This window comes from Astatotilapia calliptera, chromosome 6, assembly GCF_964374335.1.
Source record: "Astatotilapia calliptera chromosome 6, fAstCal68.1, whole genome shotgun sequence".
In the NCBI taxonomy this organism is placed as follows: Eukaryota; Metazoa; Chordata; class Actinopteri; order Cichliformes; family Cichlidae; genus Astatotilapia; species Astatotilapia calliptera.
This window is the reverse complement of record NC_137427.1, coordinates 14,457,667-14,479,241: the sequence shown is the minus strand read 5'-3', so window position 1 is coordinate 14,479,241 and position 21,575 is coordinate 14,457,667. Positions and strand designations below refer to the sequence as shown.

The window sequence follows — 21,575 nt, the reverse complement described above, 5'->3', positions numbered from 1 at the left end:
AGAAGACTTTTCACTTTCAAACGATGGTTCCTTCTCCCAGTTACCGAAAACCACAACAAAACGGATTGTAGCGCTCGGTCCAGGCGTTTACAGGACTCTCTTTTACAGCTAGTAGATTTTTGTCAGCCCCATCTGCCTGCTGCAGACAGCTGTTTCATGGGAACCCAGGAGGGAGAGAGAGGTAAGGCAGAAGACCCTCCAACTCCGAGGAAAGCTAATGACACGTAACGCTGACTTAGAGCTAACGTTAGCACACGGTTAAAGTTGCGACTCCTCACTTGTCAGTAAGCCTGGCTGATATAAGCGATTTATCCATATATTATAGAGAGAACCAGAGATGAAAACGTGGGCTCTGCTTATGTTGTTTTCTTAAAATGTTCACGTTCGTGTTAGCAAACATTAGCAGTCTTAGCTAGCTACTTTTGAGTTGTCTTAGCCGGTGAAGTTGCGTAAAAAACATAAAATATAACGAAACAGATGGCAGACAAATTTAGATAGTTTTTTGATTTCAGGACAAAACACGACTACTGATGTTATTTATTTAAAACTTAATTTGTTCCCATCAAATCAACAGTTTTAGCCGGCGGCTAGCGTAGATAGTAGGTAAAGACTACCCCCGCCCCGCTCTCAGACTTAAGTTTGCCGGGGGCGGTCGTGATTGAGGCAAACTTAAAAGGCGTTGTGATAGAAGAACCACTTAATGTCATTGAAATGAGTTATACAAAAGTTAATTAAACTCTTCATGCTCGATAACCTCGATGTATTTTTTTTAATTAAAGCGAGTTTTCCACTCGAAGTGATGACAAGGGCTCTGCTTTTGTAATTTCTTTTATACTCCATGATTACGTCAGAGAAATAAGTTCTCGAGTTGCTGTTATATGAATGAACGTGACTTCTCTTTTTTTTTGTCTACAGATTGGGTTGATGTGGCAAATGATCTTCTCAGCAAATGTCACGTAAACCTGAGGCTGAAGAAACTTACGGACTGTAATGCAGATGTTTTCATTGCCCTGTATGAGAACATCCTGGGGGAGAAAGTTCCAGGTAAGAAGAAGTTACAGATCTGGCAGATGTCCACTTTTACATTTTTTTTAAGCAAAAGTGTAAAAATCTCTCTGTTCATACCTTTGTAACTCAGTATCTTGAGATTTTGACATGTCTAATGTCTATAGATGGCGGAGCATGGGGGGCATTACTGTTGCAGGTAATCATGTAATCAAGTAAGGGGGCTACAGTCTTAAGAGAAATTCCAGTTCCAGAGTTAACAGTACTATGGCATTAATCAAATTTACAATCTTTTAAACAATACTGACATTACAATCGTTTAACAAAAGTACTCACAGTATTTGAGAAAAACCTGGATAAATAAAAATTTAAAAACAAACCAATTCAAACAAATAAAAAAACTGGACTGCACTTGCTACAGGGAGTTAACTGAACTTTCATGGAAGGACAAAAGTAAAAGACAAGATGTGCTAAAAGGGAAATGAGTGAATTATTGCAAAACATATAATCCAGAACAATAATTGTTTAACTTTCATTATATGTGGAAGCAAAAGTTGTAATTCAAATTAAAATAAAATTATTGCACAGTCCAACTATGACTTTAGTTGGGAGATTAGTTTTGTAAGATTGCTTTCTAAGACCCTGTTTTCTTTATTGTTAAGTTGAAGGGGGAAGTTCAGCATGTATGCATTAATTAATTCATTGAGCATTTGGTTAATCAGATGCTTGTTTGTTTTTTATATGTTTAGATTATATTGCAGTGCCATGTAGTCAAGAGGAAGATGTCCACAATGTCCAATGTGTGATTGATTCTCTGTCCTTGGATTACCTTCAAATCAGCCTCTCACATATTACAGGTAAGAGAAAAAAAATAATTTGTAAAAACAAGGAGTTAATAATATAGGTTTAAAATTTTGAATGTGCATGTCAGAGAAGCGCAAATATGAATCACTGTTTCACATCTGTGCAACATTAACTTAAATGAAGTTGAGATCATCATGAAAGTCATTCAATTTGTACTGCATGGCAGATGTTGCAGAAACAAGACTTTAATGAGTATGAGTTTGTTTTCAGGAGAAAATGTTGTCAGAGGGGATAAAGAGTCGGTTAAGAACCTCTTGGAAATCTTTGATGGCCTCTTGGAATATCTGAACGAGGAGATAAATGACGGGTCGCCGAACAGTGGTAGGAAAATGAAATTGTTGCTTTCCCTCATCTTTTCCTCATTTGCTTTTACTTTGAAAGGCAATTAAAACTATATGATTTCAAATGTCTATAGTGGCACAGCTTAGTGTTTCTAAAGGACTTTTGTAGTGTTTTTATACATTATAAAATGCTTTTTGTTAGGAGGCATAAAAGCTGCACTCCTGCCTCTCTTTGTTTGAGTAGAGTAGTTAAGTAGTAAAATTACAATCTGTCTTTTTTTTAGTGTTTGTCAGACATTTATAACTGTGACTCTTTGAGGTTAGCGCTTTGACATTTGGTGAGGGGGGGTTTCTGACTCTGTATGAGTTTGTTTCTCTTTAAATTTCCATGAAACATGTTGTTATCACTACTTTTGCTCTCTTTTAAATTAGTGCCTTTTCTGTTTCTACCTCTGTCATTTGCAAAATTCGTGTTTTTCAGAGGAGCAGAATGGCAGTCTCAGTGAGGATGCACACGGTGACATCAATGATCCGCCTGGATGTGATGCTACAGAGCAGAAGGAGACAAAGCTGGAGGTGGCGTCCTTGTCATCGAGTGCAGAGTAAGCACAGACATGTTTTATAGACTTTACACAAGTCTCAGTACAATGTAGAAGAATATTACTGTTTGTTTTCTTCCCATGAACCAAAACACCACTGACAGACAGGTCTGATATTGATGACTCAGACCGCCATCATTCAGCTTTAGAGCACATCCTGCTCTACACCCTGTTGACACAGCAGCCTTTTAACAGCAGTGTAAATAATAAAATGTTAATGGCTGTCATAATAGATGAAAGACATCAAAACATGTTTGAGTTTTTTATGGTGCTGCTTGGACCACTGCTTTATTAATTCTCTTCAGAACTCTTAATATTCATGTTTTTTTAAGAATAATAAGAAATGAACAAAAGTACTGATACAGCACGTGTCTGAGTCATTCTACACACCCGTTATAATTACTGGTAATCTTTTCTAAGCCTTGTATCTTAAAAATATAATTAACTGGCATTTTAATGTCTAAGTTTAATTTTTTTCTAGACTTCTTGTGCTGCAGTTGAATTTAGTAGAAATTTGTCCTTATGGGTTGCCCACTCTAATCATCTGAGAAAGAGAGATACGCACGTGCTGTGAAGATTACAGAGGTGGCTTGTTAAAGTTGAAAAACTTGTCGGTAATTAATCTGATACAGTCTGAATGCTCTCATTATTCAGGTCTGCCGTCCAGTCCAGTAAACAGTCCATCCACTCCTGGAATGGTGAGGAGGTGGGGTCAGCCAGCGAGCTCATCGGGCTGGGCGTGTCTGCGCGCACATTCATAGATAAAAAAGAAGGTAAGGCTTGCTTTGCCTCAATGACAGTGATTGTTTTGGGGATAATACTTTATTTCTTTGTACATATAACAAAAAATTATAATTTTCCACAGTTTCTTCAAAAAATTTTGTGTTTTATATTTTGGAAATGTATAAGAAGACATAGACAGTTTGATGCTTTATTAAAAGTCCAGGTGAGCTACCTTTTAATCCAAGGACTGGCTGTCCCTCCCCCAACCTCAGATGCAGCAACCACCTCTGGTCCTGTGGACAATGATGAAGCTCCACAGACTGAACCAATATACTCAGCCATTGCACTGCAGCCACCAAACCAGTCCAACACTCCCCACACTCCCATTGTAGGCCCTCACTTACCCGATCAACTCCCCACAGCTGCTGGTGTCAAAGAACAGCACACAGAGGAGGAAGTCAGCCTCATCACTACAGAGGTATCCTTTAAATACAGTATGATAAGGTTGAAGTGTTTTATGTGTTCTGTCTGCTGTGAACTGCAGTTTAAAACGACATGCAAAGTTTTACAACTGGTGTGTTGTGTTAATATTCTATACTTTTCCTATCATACACACACTTCCCACTTTGGTGACTCCAATTCAAATAAAGGAAGGATGAGCTTATGCTGACTTGGCTTCTCTGACAACATAAGTTACTCCAGTAATGCACTTCATTTTGACGTTCACATTTTCTGAATGTCTTCAACATTCACTTGCTGAACCTTTATATATATTTGTGTTTTGAGTATCTGTTGTCTGCAAGCAGAACTTGGTTATAAGATAATATCTGCTAAAAGATTAGCATTTTTCCAGCATGTTTCAAGTCGGTTTACATCTGTTCATCACTTAATGAGGAAGTCTCTGGAATCAGGAAGTGCCATGTTTACACTGTTGTGATCTGTAAAACTATCTATGCTAACAGGTCTGACGTGAGTCTGACCTTCTACAGCACAAAGTACACAGAAACAAGCACCAAGTTAATTTTCCCTTATCTTTCTTCTGAGTAGTTTTTTTGTACTTTGATTATCAGCCCTTATATTAGATTCTAAAAAGCCTTCTTAGGTTTCTGATTATTTTGTAGAGTTGAGTTTTGAGTGCTGCAGATTATGTTTAGTGCTAAATCTAAGTCTTTGTAATGAATGTGAATGACTTCTGCTCAGTTTTGCCTAAAACTCTTTATGCTTTCTCCTTATTTTTTCACTCCTCTTTTCACAGACTTCAAAACTAGTGGCTGAAACTAATGGACTACAGTCTCCTACCCACTGCCAGTCCCCTGGTGAGTCAAAGCACACCACAGTCGATAAGGACACAATTTCAAGTGAATTGTGATGAAAGTGATGAAAACATGATTGGAGATTAAGTGAAGCATCACATAGTTTTGTTTAATTTTCAGCTGTAAGTGAGAAATCTTCAACCAGCCAGCAGAGAGTTGAGACAGAAGTGGAGGGAGAGACACTGGAGGTGAGAGTGCAAGCAGTAAGACTTCACTTGTACCAATTTTACAGTTTTAATATACCATCTAATGGTAAATTGTAAACTTGTGTGCTAGATGTGGTGGTTAATTAGCATGTACAGTAATACTCAGATACACAGTTTAAGTCAAATTGACGCTTTTCTTCTTTCTATTCTTAGCCGACTAACGGAGGTCCCAGGAGGGTTTTATTCCGAACACAACCAGATGTGCTTTTCCTCACCCTGCAAGATGGGACGACACCTGCCACCCCTTCTCCACCAGACACTGAAGAGGAAGATGAGGAGAATTTGAGTTGCACACGAAGATTAAAGGACAGAAGGATACACTGTAGAGAAAGAACTGCTCTCAAGGAAGACTTTGTAACTCACCCTGAGAGGTAAACCGAATAGAAGAAAGCTATGGGGAAAAAACAGAATCTATCACAGATTCAGATTGTTATGTGGAGGCAGTGTGGTGAATGTTATGCTTTTGATTTCCTAACTATCTTCTTTATGCTATATATTATTGCCCTGGCCAAGCAGTAGCAGGACAGCACAAGAGGATTTTGAAGAGCCTCTGTCTTATAATCGAAAAAGGAACAAGCAGGCAGAACAAGAGTTGCATGAGATATCTGAAAACCTCTCCCATCGACTAGAAGAACTCGATCAGGTATGTTTGCATTTAGTTGACTGAAGTGATCAGCGAGTTCACAACTCAGTTGTGTCACTGTTCTCGAGTGAGTACTGGTTACGATATTTTAAGTCTTGTGTAATTAATGTAGATGCTTAAACGAGTTCTGGGGGAAACTGGAGAGTCCACCGAGGTCAGAGAGGAGGACAAGCAGTCGCACCACAGCGACAGCATCATGGAGCGTCGCAGGACTTCAAGACAGGACACAGGTGTGCACACATTTTTGAGCACAAACTTTGTTGTTGTTCTTTTCAATTTTGACAGTAAATTACTAACAAATGCCACAACTTTTATTATTAACTTTTACCACATCACATTGCCTGGTTGGTGAAAAAAGGATTTCCAGTTGATTTTAAAAATCTTGTTGTAGGTCTTTATATTGTTCTTAGAAAATACTATCTTAACTAGGGATGGGTACCGGTGTCCGGTGCCATGATGGCACCGGTTCTGACATAAACGGTAGTAACCAGACCGAAAAGCAGCGCACATTTCGGTGCTTTATTTCGGTGCTTTTTTTTCCTGAGCTGTGATACACTTTTAGCCAATCGTTTTACGTTTCCGAGGATAGTAGGCGGGGCCAGGTACGTACATTCTGTTAGCGCAGAGCTACAGATTAAAAATGTCCAAGGCGAAGCGGTTAAAAGTCTGGCTGTACTTCACAGCAAAATATGCAAACTCAGCAGCAACAAGTGCTTTAAGCTGATACTGTGATACTGTCAAAGGAGGTAACACCTCAAATCTCATGAAACACCTGGCGATGCATAGCGTTTTTTTAAAAGCCGAGAAATGCGCCGTATTTGATGGCAGCAGCAGCCGTTCTACTCTGCGTGAGTAGCTTAATGTTGTTCTTGTGTGATTTACGTTGAGTAGGCTAACGACGTTATTACATTAATGCATGTAAGGTGAACTAGCAAACACTGTCGTAGTTACATGCGGCTGTCTTCTTGTTTGATGGCAGATACTCTCTTCACCCTGGCCAAAAAGGCTAAAATGACCAAAGAAGAAGTGGAAAACAGTTAAACATGAGAGGTTTAGGACAAAGTTTGTGTTTTTTCCATTGTTTAAGCACTGCTTCCAGCCAAGAGTGATGCCATATATGCCCCATAGCTGCAGAAAAGGCTAACATTGTTATATTTTTACAAAAAAAAACAGCTGAACATGAGAGGTTTTTGGACAAATTTTGTGTTCTCCATTCTTTAAGCACCGGTTTGAGCACCGTTTAAGCACCGGCACCGTTTCAAAAGTACCGATTTGGCACCGGTATCGGATAAAACCTAAACGATACCCATCCCTAATCTTAACCATTCTGGATCTCATGCAAATTAATGAAATTGGTGAAATACACATTTAACTGTTTCAGGAGCACCTGATTTTGAGTCTACCCACCGAGCACGCTCCTTATCCCCTTCCCCTCCACGAGTCCGTCGTTCCCTGCAGGGACAGCTGGAGGATGTGATGGCAGAGGCTCTTAGCTTGGATGATGGGAGACAGTCCAAACTCACAGCGTCTGATCGATCAAGGCGAGGAGAGCTACACCACAGACCATCTCACAGAAAACATGACAAGGTACAGTACTAGTGTACTAAATATTACAAGATAATCAATTAGATACTAAACTGACTTTTAAGAGTAGTTAAAGGACAATAATGATCAAATTTAGTCATGAACGTTTTTGCAACTGAAAAAAAATGTCATATTTGGCAAATATACTGTGCAAATTTAAAGATGCCATACGCAAATGTGAGCAATATGGTGAAGTTGCTTGATTACTTTCATATGCTTTGAAAATAAAATGATTATTTCTCTTTTTCAGTATCTGGAGAACGACGCGTACGAGGAAGAGCTAAAAAGATATGAAGAAAAAGAACGTAAAGAGTTAGATAAGGCTCGCATCAAAGCTCAGGAAGCTGTAAGTTATAAATCTACGGTTTTCTGTTAAAGATTATTTAATTATTAAAAAAGTAAAACCTACCCTGGGTCCAAAAAAAAAAGAAGAAAAAAAAGATGGTATATTCTAAAAAATAGGTAGACCTTTGAGATAACATAAGTAGAAAAAAAAATCTCTAATGTCTGCGGAGGGAAAGCATATTGGTTCACAGAGAATACAAAGTTGAATCTATTTAAACAAAAATCAGTGAACTATGGTACAGTAAATGTTTTGGGATGCATTCAAAGAAAATTTCCAAATAAGTAAATGAAAAAAAATTACTAGAAAAATAAAAACTACCCTTAATTTTAGGCGTATTTTACTTAAGACTTTTATAAACATAAACAACAAGATTTCCCTTTTAAAGCAGCGGTCCCCAACCCCCGGGCCTTGGACTGGTACCGGTCCGTGAGTCGTTTGGTACCGGGCCGCGAGAGTTGAGGCTCGTGTGTGAAATGTATGGTTTTCAGGGTTTTTATCGGTTTTCAGCGTTATTTTGTTATCGTTTTTATCGTTAACTCGGTTTTCCTGGGTCTTTTCACGTGTGTTATGAATAAATCTTCTTTTTTTTCGGTACCGGTACTAGTTTTATTTTGTTGTATTTATCCGCGACACCTTAAAGGCCGGTCCGTGAAAATATTGTCGGGCATAAACCGGTCCATGGCGCAAAAAAGGTTGGAGACCACTCTTTTAAAGCAATATGTCAAAATGTTAAAGAAGCAGTTATATTAATCTCTGTGAATCCTTCTGTTTAGTTGTGAGCGTAGAGTCGTTTGTTCTAGTTTACTAAACTAGGACTGTGTGTGTGCAGGAGCGAGAATACAGAGAGGCCATACTAAAGGATGTTTCGCCAGACCCCAGACCCTCACCAGCTAAAGTGAAAGCTCAGCATAAATCACAGCGTACTGCACAAACCACTCCAGGGCAGAGACGACTGGAGGCTCCCAGGAAAGCTCCATCAAGTAAGTTGTGGGTGAGGCTGAGGGTTTGGAAACTGTTCTGTTTGGCTGTGATCACTCAGCTTTAGCATTAACCAGTGTTTGGGTTTTATGAATGTTTGTATTTCGGGCTGGCTGGCCCTCTGATAATCACAGAAATAGCACTTCTGGTAGATTCAGAGGTAAGGACACCAAGTGAGTTTGCTGCTGCAGCACTTTCTGTTGGACATTAGGCAAGTCTTCATCAGCTGAATGGACTCCTCATCTACTGTGTAATGTGGAGCTTTTCTGAAATGCATCAGAAAAAAGAGCTGAGAAACAAAAGGACTGATCATCTACAGATGGTGAAATACAGGAGACGGTGGAGTGGAGGATGGAGTTCAGAGTACTTGAGTGTAGTTGAATGATGTAAAGCAAAGCTTAGAAAGAGTTGCTGAATGTGATCACTGCTTACTTAATTCTCTGGCAGATTTACTTGAAGGTCTTTAAACTAATGTCAGGATGCTAATGTCTTTATAATGTCTTTATAACTTCATAGCCTTTAAATGGTTGAAGATATGGAACGTTTGGCAAATTGATTTTAGATTGAGAAGAAACAGATATTTTTTAAAAATGGCGAAGGAAAAAGTGTTTTGGTGATGGGTCTAAATTCAGAAGATTTGGGCATGCTGAAGCAATGATTCTCTTTTGGTGAGTGTTCTCGTTTGTGTGTTTGTTGTTTCCGTTTGTCAGTGGGTTGCTTCTTGATGCTAAGAATGAAGATGAAGAGACTAGCCTGAAACATTTGTGGACATTTACCAATAAATTGACACAGATATTACAACGCCTCTGTATCTTCCACACTGCAAATATCACATGTTATGCATGACTATTACACAGGTTTGGCTGTGTAAATCATTCATAGTGATGCACAGAGAATCCAAATTAGATGGAAGTAGATTATTCACCAACGCCCGTGTGCATCTGAACTGACCTGACGGTTGGTCCCTTACTTCCTTGTCGCCATGGCAACAGTACCAACCAAAAACACATACTTTAAGACAGACCGGGTCATAATGTATTATTGTTACACTCAAACATTGCAACTATTCTTTCTGTATTTGCTTTTGTTGTGTGGAAGTGAACCTCTGTTATTGTCTGTCTTTCTTTAACACTCCCCCCGACTTTGCTAGAAAAAGTAATGAGGTCAAGGAAAACAATGCTTTAGGAAATATCCTATATCCTGTGATCCTCGGATAATGAGTGCACACTCATACCAGATTTCAATTCGCTGATAAATAACATTTACATAACTTGCACCACTTCTAAACAGAGAGTTAGTTTAATTTTGTGTGAGAGTTGTTCTGCAGTCTTGTATTCTTAGTTTAACCTTTAAAACTGTGGTTTTGAGTTTTTGTTTAATCTAGTTTCCTTACTGGGTTCCTTGGGGATGGTTCAACTAGTATCTCTTTTTGAGCCACAGGTTTCTATCTGAGATTCAAAAAGAGAGAATCATCAGCTGCATTTCCTGTAATTTGTGGTAGTTTTTCCAGACATAAATGTTGAGTATCTTGTGACTTTGTGATGGCTGAAGTTTCCACCCCTTGGGCGTGTAGGCACATAATGTTGACATGTAAACCTGATGATGTCCCTCTGAAGAGCTACTCACTGTGTCTAACTTTAGAATCTGAAGAAAAGATGAAAAGTGTCTGGATATAGGACAAGTAATGACATTCTTGTAAAGCCCCACATAAAAAGGCACACACACCAGGTTTGATGTTGGCTTCCCTGTTGAGCTGATGTTTGAGTTGTAAACAGAAAAAGACTTAATCCAATTAGACACGTTTCTGGTTAATCTGCTTTGGAATGGGTATAACTTTAATTCTTATTGTAGTAAATGCCATCCGTGGAGTCTAATAAAAGAGACTGATATGTTGAATGGAGGATTGCACTGAAGTACGTTAGTTGTTAGTTTGTCACAAACAATAAATAAATGTTCTTCTCTGTGCTTCATGTGTCTCTACAGTGAGAATAATGGAGAATGAGCTTCTCCCGGTGCTCCGGAATGAGTTGCCTCACCTTCACATCTCACCTCACGCCCTGGGTCGAATGTGGGAGCAGCAAATGCAGCAGGTGGACAGACTCCACGTAATGTCGTCCAATCACAGTCAGCATCGCAGCAAACTCTCCAGAGAGGTAGGACAGTGGTCATTACATGTCTGGTGCATTTTTGACCTGTACTAGATCATCTGATGAATGGCCTCATTAATAAATATGTAATTAAACTTCCAGTTGGAGGAAGCTCAGAGGAAACACGATCTGCTGGCTGAGCTCGTTCATAAAGGACAGGACCACAGCAGGCGCCTGGTGAGCTTTAACATATCAGACAGTTACACTGCAGTCCACTGCTGTCCCCTTTTCAAAACTAAACCTGATCCTACACATTTCGACCAAACATCGTCTGGTGCAGGTGCCAAAAACCTGGCAACACTGAGTAAAAATCATTTCTCAAACCTTTCAACATAAAAGACACCAAAGTCAAGCTGGCTCTGCAATGGCGTCCTGTTGCTGTGCAAAAAAAAAAGTGCAGGACACATGCTCTACCTGCCTGTGCTGGACAGCATTTCTCTAACTGACCTTTCGATCATTTAGAGAGACTTCAAAGAGCGAATCCAGCAGCAGAAGTCGACGCAGAACAGGCTGAGGGACCAGAGACAGCAGATAGCTCGAGCCAAGAAGTACCACAACGACTATCATGTTCAGCACCGAGCCCGCCTCATGAGGGCTCGCACCAAGGAGGAGAGGGTGGGTACTGAAGGGACAGTTTAGGACTAAAGACAAGTAATTATTTACTCATAATCATGATGTTCCTCTTTGTTTTAAAAATGTGCATGCTGGTGCCTGATGTGATATTAACAAACTCACCATGTGACAGCATAAAGACATTTTATTGCTGTAAAGGTAGAAATGTATCCACTGATCTCAGTTAACAAGCTGAAACAGTAAATGCTGGATTTATTTGACGGCTTCTACTTTCTACAGTGGACTTAATATCGTACCTACCATTGTACCCTCATCCATGTCCCCTGAGTCCAGACTGTTTCTGACTCTAAGCAATAAAGTTTGAAACGTGCCCTGAAAAATTCTTAACATCAAATACTGGTGTGGGTGTTTGAAAGGAGCAGTACAGGAAATTTGAGCCACCAGCTTATTTTCCCATTTTCAGCAGCTCCCTGTAAATAGATAAATATGAAAATGAAAAAAGGTTTACAACAGATATTTATAGTTACTGGACTGCTGTAGATTATTTATTATTTATCAAGTAGACTTCAGTAAAGTTTGGGCTAATTTGAGTGATGACTAAAGTGTGTCTGTGTGTGTTTGCAGATGTTTCGGCAGCTATTCGACGAGGGTTTGGAGATACAGAAGAATCGGTTGAGAGAGCAGAGAGCTTATGCCAGAGAGCAGCGACTGGAACAGCAGAGACGACACGAGGATCAGATCAAGTCCATGGAGAACTATTATAAAGATCAGGTAAGATGCAGCTTTCTGCCATTTCAAAATAAAGGCGACGACACACCCGTTCCAGGTGAAGTCGGTGACGTGCTGTCTCTCTTTCAGTTTTCACTGCTAGCTGAAAAACTTGCACAAGAGCGGCAGGACATCCAGGTTCGGAAAAAAGCTCAAGAAAAGGTAATTTATATACTTGTTACTGCTGCTTATTGTTAATTTAAATATTTGTTAGAAAGTAGGAAAATTAAATGTTCAAATTGCACCTGATCCCGTCAAAACGCATTAAAGAAATCAATGTAATTTGCTATACGGTCCAGCAGAGGGCACCCTTTAAACTCACCTGCATGCTCTGCAGGTAGAGAATGCAGTACCGCAGCAATTGTCCAGAAATCCAAACAAATAGTTGTCAAAACCAGGCAGCAGCATCAACTGTACATTTTTTTTTTTTTTTGCACACCCAGTTTCTCACAACCATAAAAAGCATTTGTATAAAAGGAAATGCAGCGATTTGAAATTATTTTTAGTAGAAGTTTTTCAGGATGAAGACAGAACTGGGTCCCAGCTGTAGGACATCCAAGAGGGAATTGTATAAACTGTGTAGAGTTTTTATGTGATTTCATGTGAATCCACAGATTTTCCTGTGCATGGTATGCAGCATATCAAAACTAAATATATTACACTGAATTTTCTCAGTCCACTCTTAGAGATCCTCATAAACCACAGTTCTTTGCTGTTGCACTGTAGTCATGGAAACCGCAGGACAAACAACATACACAGTTTATATGCCAGAAAACACAAATGATCAATCATTTAAATAATTTAAAGATTTACAGTTTATTTTCTTTCTTTTTTTCCCCGCAGGCACTGCTGAAGATGAAGCGAGAGCTGCGTTCCAGGATGGAGCGTGAAATCGGCGAATTGCAAAGAATCATAATCCAGAACAACGAGGACGACTACTTCCAGGAGCTGGAGATCCAGAGGCTGCGTAATCGGGTTCGGATGGCCTCCTTCCAGTACAACACTAGCTATCTGCACTGACCAAGGAAGACTCTGGTCTGACTGGTTTGAATCAAAGGACTTTCTGCCATTCACAGCCAACAGTACGAGAACTCGATGAACAGTACGATCTACTAAGGCGTCCTCCTTCAGAGCTTTGCACAGGAAAAGGATTTTCTCTTTGTAAGAACTTGTTCATGTGCTGATTATTGATTACTGATGAACTAAACACACTCTGACTAAATGTAGCTATTGGCTAGTTTGGCTAGCTCTTCCGCTCTCACCTCAGCTGCTGATCTTAAAAAGACACCTTGGACTCTTTCTGGGTGGGTTTTTGGTACTTGATAACTAAGAATGTTTTAACTCCTTCACTGTGCAGTCTTTGTGTTGTTAATGTAGCAAAAAACCTAGCAATGTTCTTCCTCTTGCCAAATAAGGACCACAGATGCAAAGTTAAGTATGAACGTCACAGACTGACGACTCTTAACATTTTTCCTTTTATGTGCAACATCTTCCTTAATATTTTAACCATGCCAGTGGATTATTTATTTTTTAACTTTAATGTTTGGATTTTAATTAACCTGGTTTGCTTTCTCATCACCGGGGGTAGCGATAATCAGTCTTTAATGATCCTTTAATTTCCTCAGCTCAATTGTGATTGTTTTTTTTTTTTGTTTTTAACCTCAGCTGAACTTGAAAGCTTTGGACTGATGCACAAAGGTTTCCTCCATTAAAAACACCGTCTACTGACACTGTATCGTTTCTATGAGCACACACACAACGACTGTCAGCACCTATTAAATGTGTGAGTGTGACTTGAATGATACATAGATGCCTAATACAGTCAACTGAATGATCATAAACATACTGTGAAGGATGAAAGTTGCTGTTTTAAACCTGAGGTAAGATTTATTTATTTATTTTTTTGGTTAAAGTGAAGAGGAGACTGGCTCAGGACGTAGACTAGGTCATATATTAATTTGAAAGTCAGCAGTTCAAGTCATCCAGGGGCAACCTCTAGACTTCAATCCCCATGTTAAGATGGACGGCATTAGAGCATTAACCTCTTGAAAGCCTACCAGGAGTAACCCTTGATGATCTTTTCTAAAATGAATGGTTTGTCGTGTTTCAGGCCTGTTACATGACTGGATGTGCAACAGAAGTTAGTGGAGGTGGTCTCTGCCTATGTAGCTATTCTTGGAAAACTACGACCACGAAAATAGTTTCCAAACTCTGACTTTATTGATACGTGCTGAGGTTAATTGTTTGATCTCTGGGTAGTTTCCCCCTTCATAACAACTCTGAGTGAGGTGGTGTGTTTTTAAATAACTCATCCACCCGTGTAATTCGGTTAGGGGTGTTGGCACATTAACTGTCAGGTGTACTAGGCTCCATCAACGTTTGTGAGATTGATCAGCAAAAGCATTTAAAATCTCTGAGTGCTCTGTGGGAGTGGGCAAGTGCCATTAAACTACCAGTCCATTTACCATGGCATGCAGAGGAAAACTGGGAAATCTAGAGGCCTTTGGATATATTATCTCCTTCCTGTCTGCCCTTAGTTTGCATAATGATTTCCAGTCATTATGCAAACTAGTCTGGGTTAACTTGAAAAGGTTTTTTTTTTTTTTAAAGGCATTGCCACTGATGGGTAACCAGGCAGCAGTCAAACTAAAATCATCACCTTTGACAGGGAAACTTGCTACTAATGCACACTGCTTGTAGCCATTGCCAGATTTTGGATTTGTGGATACTTATAAAGCAGTGGGGTACACGCCCCCCCCCCCCCCCATTAAATTCACAGTTAATCGTACATCTTTAATAGCTATAAACAGACATAGAACTTCTCATTTTGATAACACCTTCCATACAAGGTAATAATCTTAAGCCCTCAGAGTATCTGAGGGCTGGTTATCGCCTCCAGTCATCTGTTGCCAAGTAGAATAAAATGCAACAAGAAGCTGGAAACATTTGGGCCTCTGCTCAGGCCTATTCCTAGATTATATGTATTATATGTACTGTAAGCATGCATTGCAGTTATCCTTCTATGTTCTAGTTTCCCTCAGCATGTATCACCTGGACAGTCACACCAGTGAAGCTTAAAACCCTTAATGAACCGAACATCAACTCAAAATGAGCACAGATATGCAATGTGTATAAAATACTTCCAACCGTACTTGTAATAAAAGTTAACATAATGGAAGGATCCTCAAATGGACATCTTCAATAAACAACTGTAATGCAGTATCAATACTGTGAGAAATATTATTAGATGAAATAATGCTGTAAAGCATAGGTGTCAAACTTTCGCCCGCGAAGCCATACCAAATTATTATTAGAGCTGGCCTACTGGTATCATACAGCTAATATATCTATTTTTTAGTATTAAGCTTTGCTTGTTCCATATTCAGTTTTTCAGCAAAACTTGTTTGAGTCCATAAGAAGCGATTCATTCTTAAATCTGGAGGAAGATTTTTTTTTTACAATAAATATTGATGTTAGCCCGCGACTTTGTTCCAGTTTTGAATTTTGACCCACTGTGTATTTGAGTTTGACACCCCTGCTGTAAAGAATGTTATTAATGCAATTATAATGATGCAGATTATATGGCAGCAATAAAAGAATTTCTGTATCTCCACACAGTCCACTCTCCCTGCAGCACGGACTACACTGCCTATGATGCTACATTCTTTAGAGCTATACCTGTAGCATTCTGCCTATTAGCTAACGACGACAACGACAACAACAACTCCTCACCGAGGAAACACGCAGAGACAGAGCGTCACCCTGTAACCATGGCAACCGTAACGCTGCCGCCTGGAACAGAACGTAGTCGTCAAAAAACCCAAACAGGCCTGGCCCGCCACAATATGAAACAGGGAAGTACCGCCGTGTAATCCATTTATTTCCATCTGCGTCTGCTGAACAGCCAACAGGAAATCAGTCCCTCTGAAATAGGCACCTGATTGGCTAAAACCTTTCCTAGCCCAGTATGCGGAAATGTTCGGTAGTGTTTATGTTTTTTGGTTCAAGGTACCCGAATCCAAACGGTTAATGCCAGCTGACGGTAACTACTAACTAAAAGCCTACCCCACCTCTAGAGCATTGATCGGATCAGTGGTTAACTGTGCAACCCCTCATTTCTTTTATTTACGTAATTTCCTCAGGGATAAAGAAAGTATTCCGATTCTGCTTTTTTTTTTTTTTTTTTTTTTTGAAAGCAGAAAATATTTGCAGCAAAAATAGTTTGTGCTATTCTAATGAGCTCGAAAGTCAATATTTGGTACGATCACCTTTATTCTTCAACACAGCCTTCAGGATAATCAGTAATAATTCTCCGGGATTCTTAAAGTACATTCAAAATTCTTATTTGTTTTTGCCTTTTGTTCCACTCTTTGTGAGACAACCCCGCTCTGCTCTGATGAGGCTTTAGTGAACTGAAGGGTCAGACGCATCTCTGAGATCCTGCTTCAGATATTTGTGTGTTAAATGAATTTAGAATACTGTTCATCTGGTGTAGGTAACTTTTAGGCCCAGCACTTCTTTTGTCCTCCATTTGTCAAATTTATTTTAAAAAATTAATAAATAATAATAAAATTAACTCTTTGGGAATCGTATTTAATGCCTGTCAGATTGTGCACTTTGCCTTTTTGTTGCTTTGTTTAAAATTTGAAAGACTATATGAAAAAACGACAGACCAATGTTCTCTAAGATAATTTTCAACACAGCATCAAATATGTAGATTTTCTGAAGGCCCTACCTGTGTCACCCCCCTGTGAAACTCACCCTGTACGTATTCACTTAAGTCCTACTTAATAAGCAGATTATTACATGACCAGAAAAACCATCACTCAAAAAAAAAAAAAAAAAAAAAAAAAAAGCTACAACAATAGATAAAAACCACAGTAACAGCCATAATTCTATAAAACATAATGCTGTTAGGTCCAAACAGCACAGTTTTATTGCTCAGCTTTCTGCAAGGGTACAAGAAGTTTATAACTTTGCTTCTTTATTGTCTTTATGTACAGGTGTCAGTTACAAACTCACAGAGCAGCTGATGTTAAAAACTATGCAAACATATACTGTAATAATAAATACAAAAACAGGATTCAAAAGGAAACATGGTGCATTAAAAAAAAAAAGTTCTTTTTTGTACTGAATTCCACCAAAAATCATTAACTCGCTCACACACACAGGAATTAAAGGGGAGAGGAGTCTGCCGAACACTAACTTGTTGTGGTTTTTAAACCAGCTGATTTTTAAGTGCACAATATCAACCAGAATCAGATTTAAGTTTGCACTTTTATAAATCGCAGATGTTTCTTCAGAAGGTTAACAATCATCTGTAAAACTGTTCAGACTGTCTGATTAATTTGGCTGCTTAACAGGAGGGAGAGAGCATTTTCACCTCGTCTGGAAGCACTCAGCCCCAACAGCTTTTGTACGGAAGACCAAACCGTCCGGAAAAAGCAAAGGCGGCAACAAAGACCAGATGCGGACTTTGTGCACTGAACAAACATACTTGTGAGTCTATATATGCCATCTACATAAAAAAAAATATTTAGTCCAATAACTATTTGGTAAATAGAAGGAAGTGTTGGATTATAACTTGGAGTCCAAGTATGCATAATGTGTGCAAAAAACAAAAAAACCCATAAACTTGTAATGCATTTTCCAGTAAAATTATCAAAGATAAAAATCAATGAATATATCTGTAACTAGACAAAGACCACAATTTCAATGTACTCACTTTTATTTGTTTTGTCTCGTGATGAACAAAAATAGAATTATTAAAAAAAAAAAAAAAGGTTTACGATGCGAGGGGTGTCTGCTAATAAACCACCGATGGCTGCAAGTAAATGCAGATTACATATAACGACAACAATAAAATTAAAAAAAAGTAAAGAACATTTATTAGATTCTTTCCAAGTCAAAAAGTTTGCTAATAGGAAAATTTATGCAAATAAATATCCTTTAATCTCAAGCATCCATTCATGCAGTGTGTGGTTTTTGTTTGCCTGTTTTCTTTTTGGATGGATGGAGGCTTTGCTGATGGAGATGCTTCTCGCTGTCGCCTCTCTAGTATTTCAGTGACTTTTCATTTTGGTTAAACATTTTCACCATGTAGCACCCAGGAGCTCAGCAGCAGTCAAACTCCAGCATTTGCAGCTCTTAAGATCTCAGGACACCCAACAGCACAGAAACAAAAAACAGAAAAACAATGAATGTCGCCGAACAGATCGCTCCTGCACGTGTGAAATCACACCGCTGTCTGTGCTACCAGACCTCCAGAGCAGCAACTGTGGTCTCCTGTGACAACGTATGTTTGTTAAGAAGTGACGGTGAAAGACCACAAGAAAACGTCACTTTAAACTGCTAGGTTTACACTAATAAAGGTTTAAAGAAAGGGCCCCCATATACAGTTGTATCCCCTCCTCACATACTAGCCTAATGTAAAATTTAAAAAAAAATAATTAAAAAATAAAGGACAACTTCACCTGAGAATGCAAAGAGGTCTGTGACAGACATCAACATGCTTGCATTTAAACTGAACAGAAAGAACAAGCAACAATATACAAAATAGCTATGTATTTGTACATATATACTTAAAAATTACAGGTGTATAAGATATTTTTTACTCTATTTCAAATGTAGTTGTATAGCAAATGAAACGTGATATATTTCAATCTAATGTGAAGAAAGCACTCCTGCCATTACCGCTCAGTTTGTAAAGTGCTCTAAAGTGACACGAGAACGAGAGAACGAGAGAACGAGAGAGAGGAATACTTCTGCCTGTTTAAACTGATGATGTGACCGTTAACGAGCAACTGCCCTCAACAGCTTTTCGCCGAGCCTCATCCCGTGGACAGATGTGCTCTTTTCACATATGCTTTGACATTAAGTGGGCTGAGGCAAGCTTGTCCGGACAGAAAAAAACAGAAGAAAGAAATAGGCATGCTGCTGGAGACAAACGTGTGAACGAGAGCAGGGAGAAAAAGGAAAGGTGAACCGGAGATGAAGGGCGACTGCGACATGGCTACTTTTCCTTGTACACATGCAGAAACACACACACAAGCATCATTACACGACTGCAGCGATTTACGGAGAAAACATGATTGAGAATCCTTCACCGCCAGAGTTCGACCCTCGAAAACGCCACGAAACACGAGGACCTACGCCCGAATCATCTGTGACAAGTTCCACTTCAAAACGCCACGAAACACGAGGACCTACGCCCGAATCATCTGTGACAAGTTCCACTTCAAAATGACACGAAATGACCTAACAGGTACAAAAGTACTGCTGGTGCGAAAAATCAAACTAATTATGGCCCACAGATGATCTTTTCTGACTCTTAACTGCCTAAATTATGACCTTTAGCATTTTGAAATGAAACCCTATCGATATCGAAGCAGGACATCGAGGTAGGATGAAGTCGTGACACTCCTACGAGATCAGGAGCAACAGCTCCACGAGGATCGGAAGGTGTTATATATGCTGAGGTTAAGATGGCTACTATGGTTTAAAAAAAAAAAAAAATGTATATGGCTACCTGCAGTATTAAAGATTCAGTAGCATGACATGCATCAGTCAGTAAAAACGGCAAAATAAAGAAACAAAGACTAATGGTTGCTAAATGTCTGGGGGGAATTTTCTAAGATGCTGACGATGACAGAGGGAGGACTCTATAGCAGCTGTTCAAACGCATCGATAAGGGAAGAGTGTGGACCGTGGTGGTGAGAGAAGAGGAAGACTGTAGGCTGGACACGCGCATCAGGCTCCGAGCGAACCTGTTGGCGCGTCACAGTGTCAGAAATAGTCACTATAGTCCTGCACAGTTACACTCGTTCATACACAAAAACACTCTACAAGATGGCTCTCATTCCACTGCGAAGCCACACGTCTCCTCGATTGCCGTCAGTAGCTTGTCGTACAGTTTATCATAGCTCTCGTAGGGCGGAATGTCGATCCGGTTAAAGCTGGAGAAAGAGGAAAACAAAAGAGGATCATTTTCTACTCCAAAAATATTTAAGTTTTTGTTCCTGTTAAATGTGTAACACATGGATCAGTCCTGGAGATACACGTCACACATACCAGGTATGGGCTTTGGGCAAGTTATTGGTGTTGGCATCAATCTGATGAATGGTGAAGAGTCTGGGCCCTGCAGCGCCTGCAATCAGAGCACGAACAGGATCCATCACCAACATAAAAGTGAACTTGTTATGCTGGTGAAGGTACAAATACTGCAATGTATGTAAAAGTAATGCCTGTGAGCAAAAGCTCTGGATTTAGACCGTTGCAAAGACCTAATTTCATAATTTTCCCCACAACTCTTAGATTTAAAAAAACAAAACAAAAAAAACAAAAAAAAAAAACTGATAACCTGATAATGGCCATGGCAGGCACAACGATTTGACAGCGAACATAGTCGCTACTCCCACCTGCTGTGCAAACCTTCTGTTTGTGAGAGTCAGCCAATCAGAAGAAAGTTGGCTTAAATTAAGAGGTTTGTTTTAGACAGCAGATGAAGACAAATAATGATCCCAGAGTACAAGAAAATGTAAATATATGAAGTTGCACATGAACATGAAGTCCTACTCACTTTTTAATTTCAAAGAAAACTGAAGGAATTGCCCATTTGTTATATGGAGGGAAAGCAGAACCAATATTTAAAAGTGGGGTTCTACCTTTTTGTGGGTTCACAAAATAATTTAGAGCTGCAGGCAGAGGCCTGCTGGGAACACACACACAGACACACACACACAGTCAGGTTAAGTACCCTGTAAAGCCTTGAAGCCTTGCAGTGGGACTCTAGATGAGCCAGTAACAAACTGCAGTAATCGGGCCCTCCTCTCCTCGTCAAATGACTCCACGGCTTTCCAAAACCACTTGACGATGTTGGTATCAGGGGTGCAATGCTTCAGGCGGGTGTTTGACTTCCAGTCGGCGATGTCTATCTTTCCCAGGCCGCACACAATCAGCTGAAAGAAGAGACACTTTTACATCATCCTGGAATTTGTTACAATACCTGAGTGGGCATAGAACCCATCAATATAAATGAAACATGACGATCTTTATGTTTTACAAGAGGTGCTGCTGTCATCTAATGTACCTCTAGTTCCTTCTCGTCAAAGGATTTGAGCAGATGTTGTGGGATAACCTCATTGAAGCCTTTCTGCAGGGCCAGAAACTGAGCCTCAATGCCATGAAGGAAACGCCAGTTCACATACAACCTGCATAGAGCATGAGAGAGCAGAGGAAACAGAGGGTTATCATCAGACAATGATGCAGAGAAGTGTAAAAGAGGAGAGCTTGCATGGGCTCAAATTAAACTCGGCTACATGCTGCACATTGTTGTCTTTGGGTTTCTTTTAGTCCATACCTCACATATTCTTTCTTGGTGTCTTCTGTCACAGAGATACTCTTCCCGTTGGGTTTGAGTTCATGTGGGATGATTTCTCCGTAAGCATTGTGCTCCACACAGAAAGTGTGGTCCAGGACACCAGTGATGTCATTGTCCCTGAGCAGACAGGGAGACAGAAAATACAGGATGTAGAGTGATAAGTACA

The 21,575-nt window shown here is 39.6% G+C and overlaps 2 protein-coding genes across 4 annotated transcripts in view; one reads left to right on the top strand and one right to left on the bottom strand.

Moving 5' to 3' along the window:
- LOC113023952 (centrosomal protein of 95 kDa) lies at nt 1-13,760 on the top strand. Of its 2 annotated transcripts, none has more exons than XM_026170454.2 (21): nt 1-181; nt 916-1,044; nt 1,755-1,862; nt 2,080-2,190; nt 2,632-2,752; nt 3,404-3,522; nt 3,745-3,950; nt 4,728-4,788; nt 4,906-4,973; nt 5,145-5,362; nt 5,505-5,634; nt 5,747-5,864; nt 7,016-7,221; nt 7,469-7,564; nt 8,394-8,544; nt 10,526-10,695; nt 10,792-10,866; nt 11,152-11,304; nt 11,887-12,033; nt 12,121-12,192; nt 12,874-13,760. In XM_026170454.2, exons 1-21 carry the CDS (start codon nt 157-159, stop codon nt 13,048-13,050), a joined length of 2,661 nt encoding a protein of 886 aa, XP_026026239.2. In that variant the 5' UTR covers nt 1-156; the 3' UTR covers nt 13,051-13,760. The 2 variants fall into 2 exon arrangements, with proteins under 2 accessions (XP_026026239.2, XP_026026241.2); XM_026170456.2 differs by having other exon boundaries at nt 10-181; nt 5,508-5,634.
- Nucleotides 13,761-17,895: 4,135 nt separating this feature from the next.
- The window catches only part of LOC113023951 (E3 ubiquitin-protein ligase SMURF2-like), a 62,251-nt gene continuing 58,571 nt past the window's right edge, over nt 17,896-21,575 (bottom strand). For both annotated transcript variants that reach the window (XM_080302415.1, XM_080302416.1), the window contains exons 16-21: nt 21,389-21,526; nt 21,119-21,239; nt 20,786-20,987; nt 20,101-20,176; nt 19,236-19,985; nt 17,896-19,178 (exon numbers count right to left, since the gene is read on the bottom strand). In XM_080302415.1, the coding sequence (XP_080158541.1) occupies nt 19,886-19,985; nt 20,101-20,176; nt 20,786-20,987; nt 21,119-21,239; nt 21,389-21,526 (637 nt within the window). In that variant the 3' untranslated portion in view covers nt 17,896-19,178; nt 19,236-19,885. The remainder of the gene's footprint in view (nt 19,179-19,235; nt 19,986-20,100; nt 20,177-20,785; nt 20,988-21,118; nt 21,240-21,388; nt 21,527-21,575) is intronic.

Bases quoted from the DNA above. Each gene is read 5' to 3' on its own strand.
- LOC113023952 (XM_026170454.2), top strand. From the start codon at position 157: ATGGGAACCCAGGAGGGAGAGAGAG. The intron at 1,863-2,079 runs GTAAGAGAAAAA...GTTTGTTTTCAG, and splicing joins CAGCCTCTCACATATTACAG to GAGAAAATGTTGTCAGAGGG. The intron at 3,523-3,744 runs GTAAGGCTTGCT...CCCCAACCTCAG, and splicing joins ATTCATAGATAAAAAAGAAG to ATGCAGCAACCACCTCTGGT.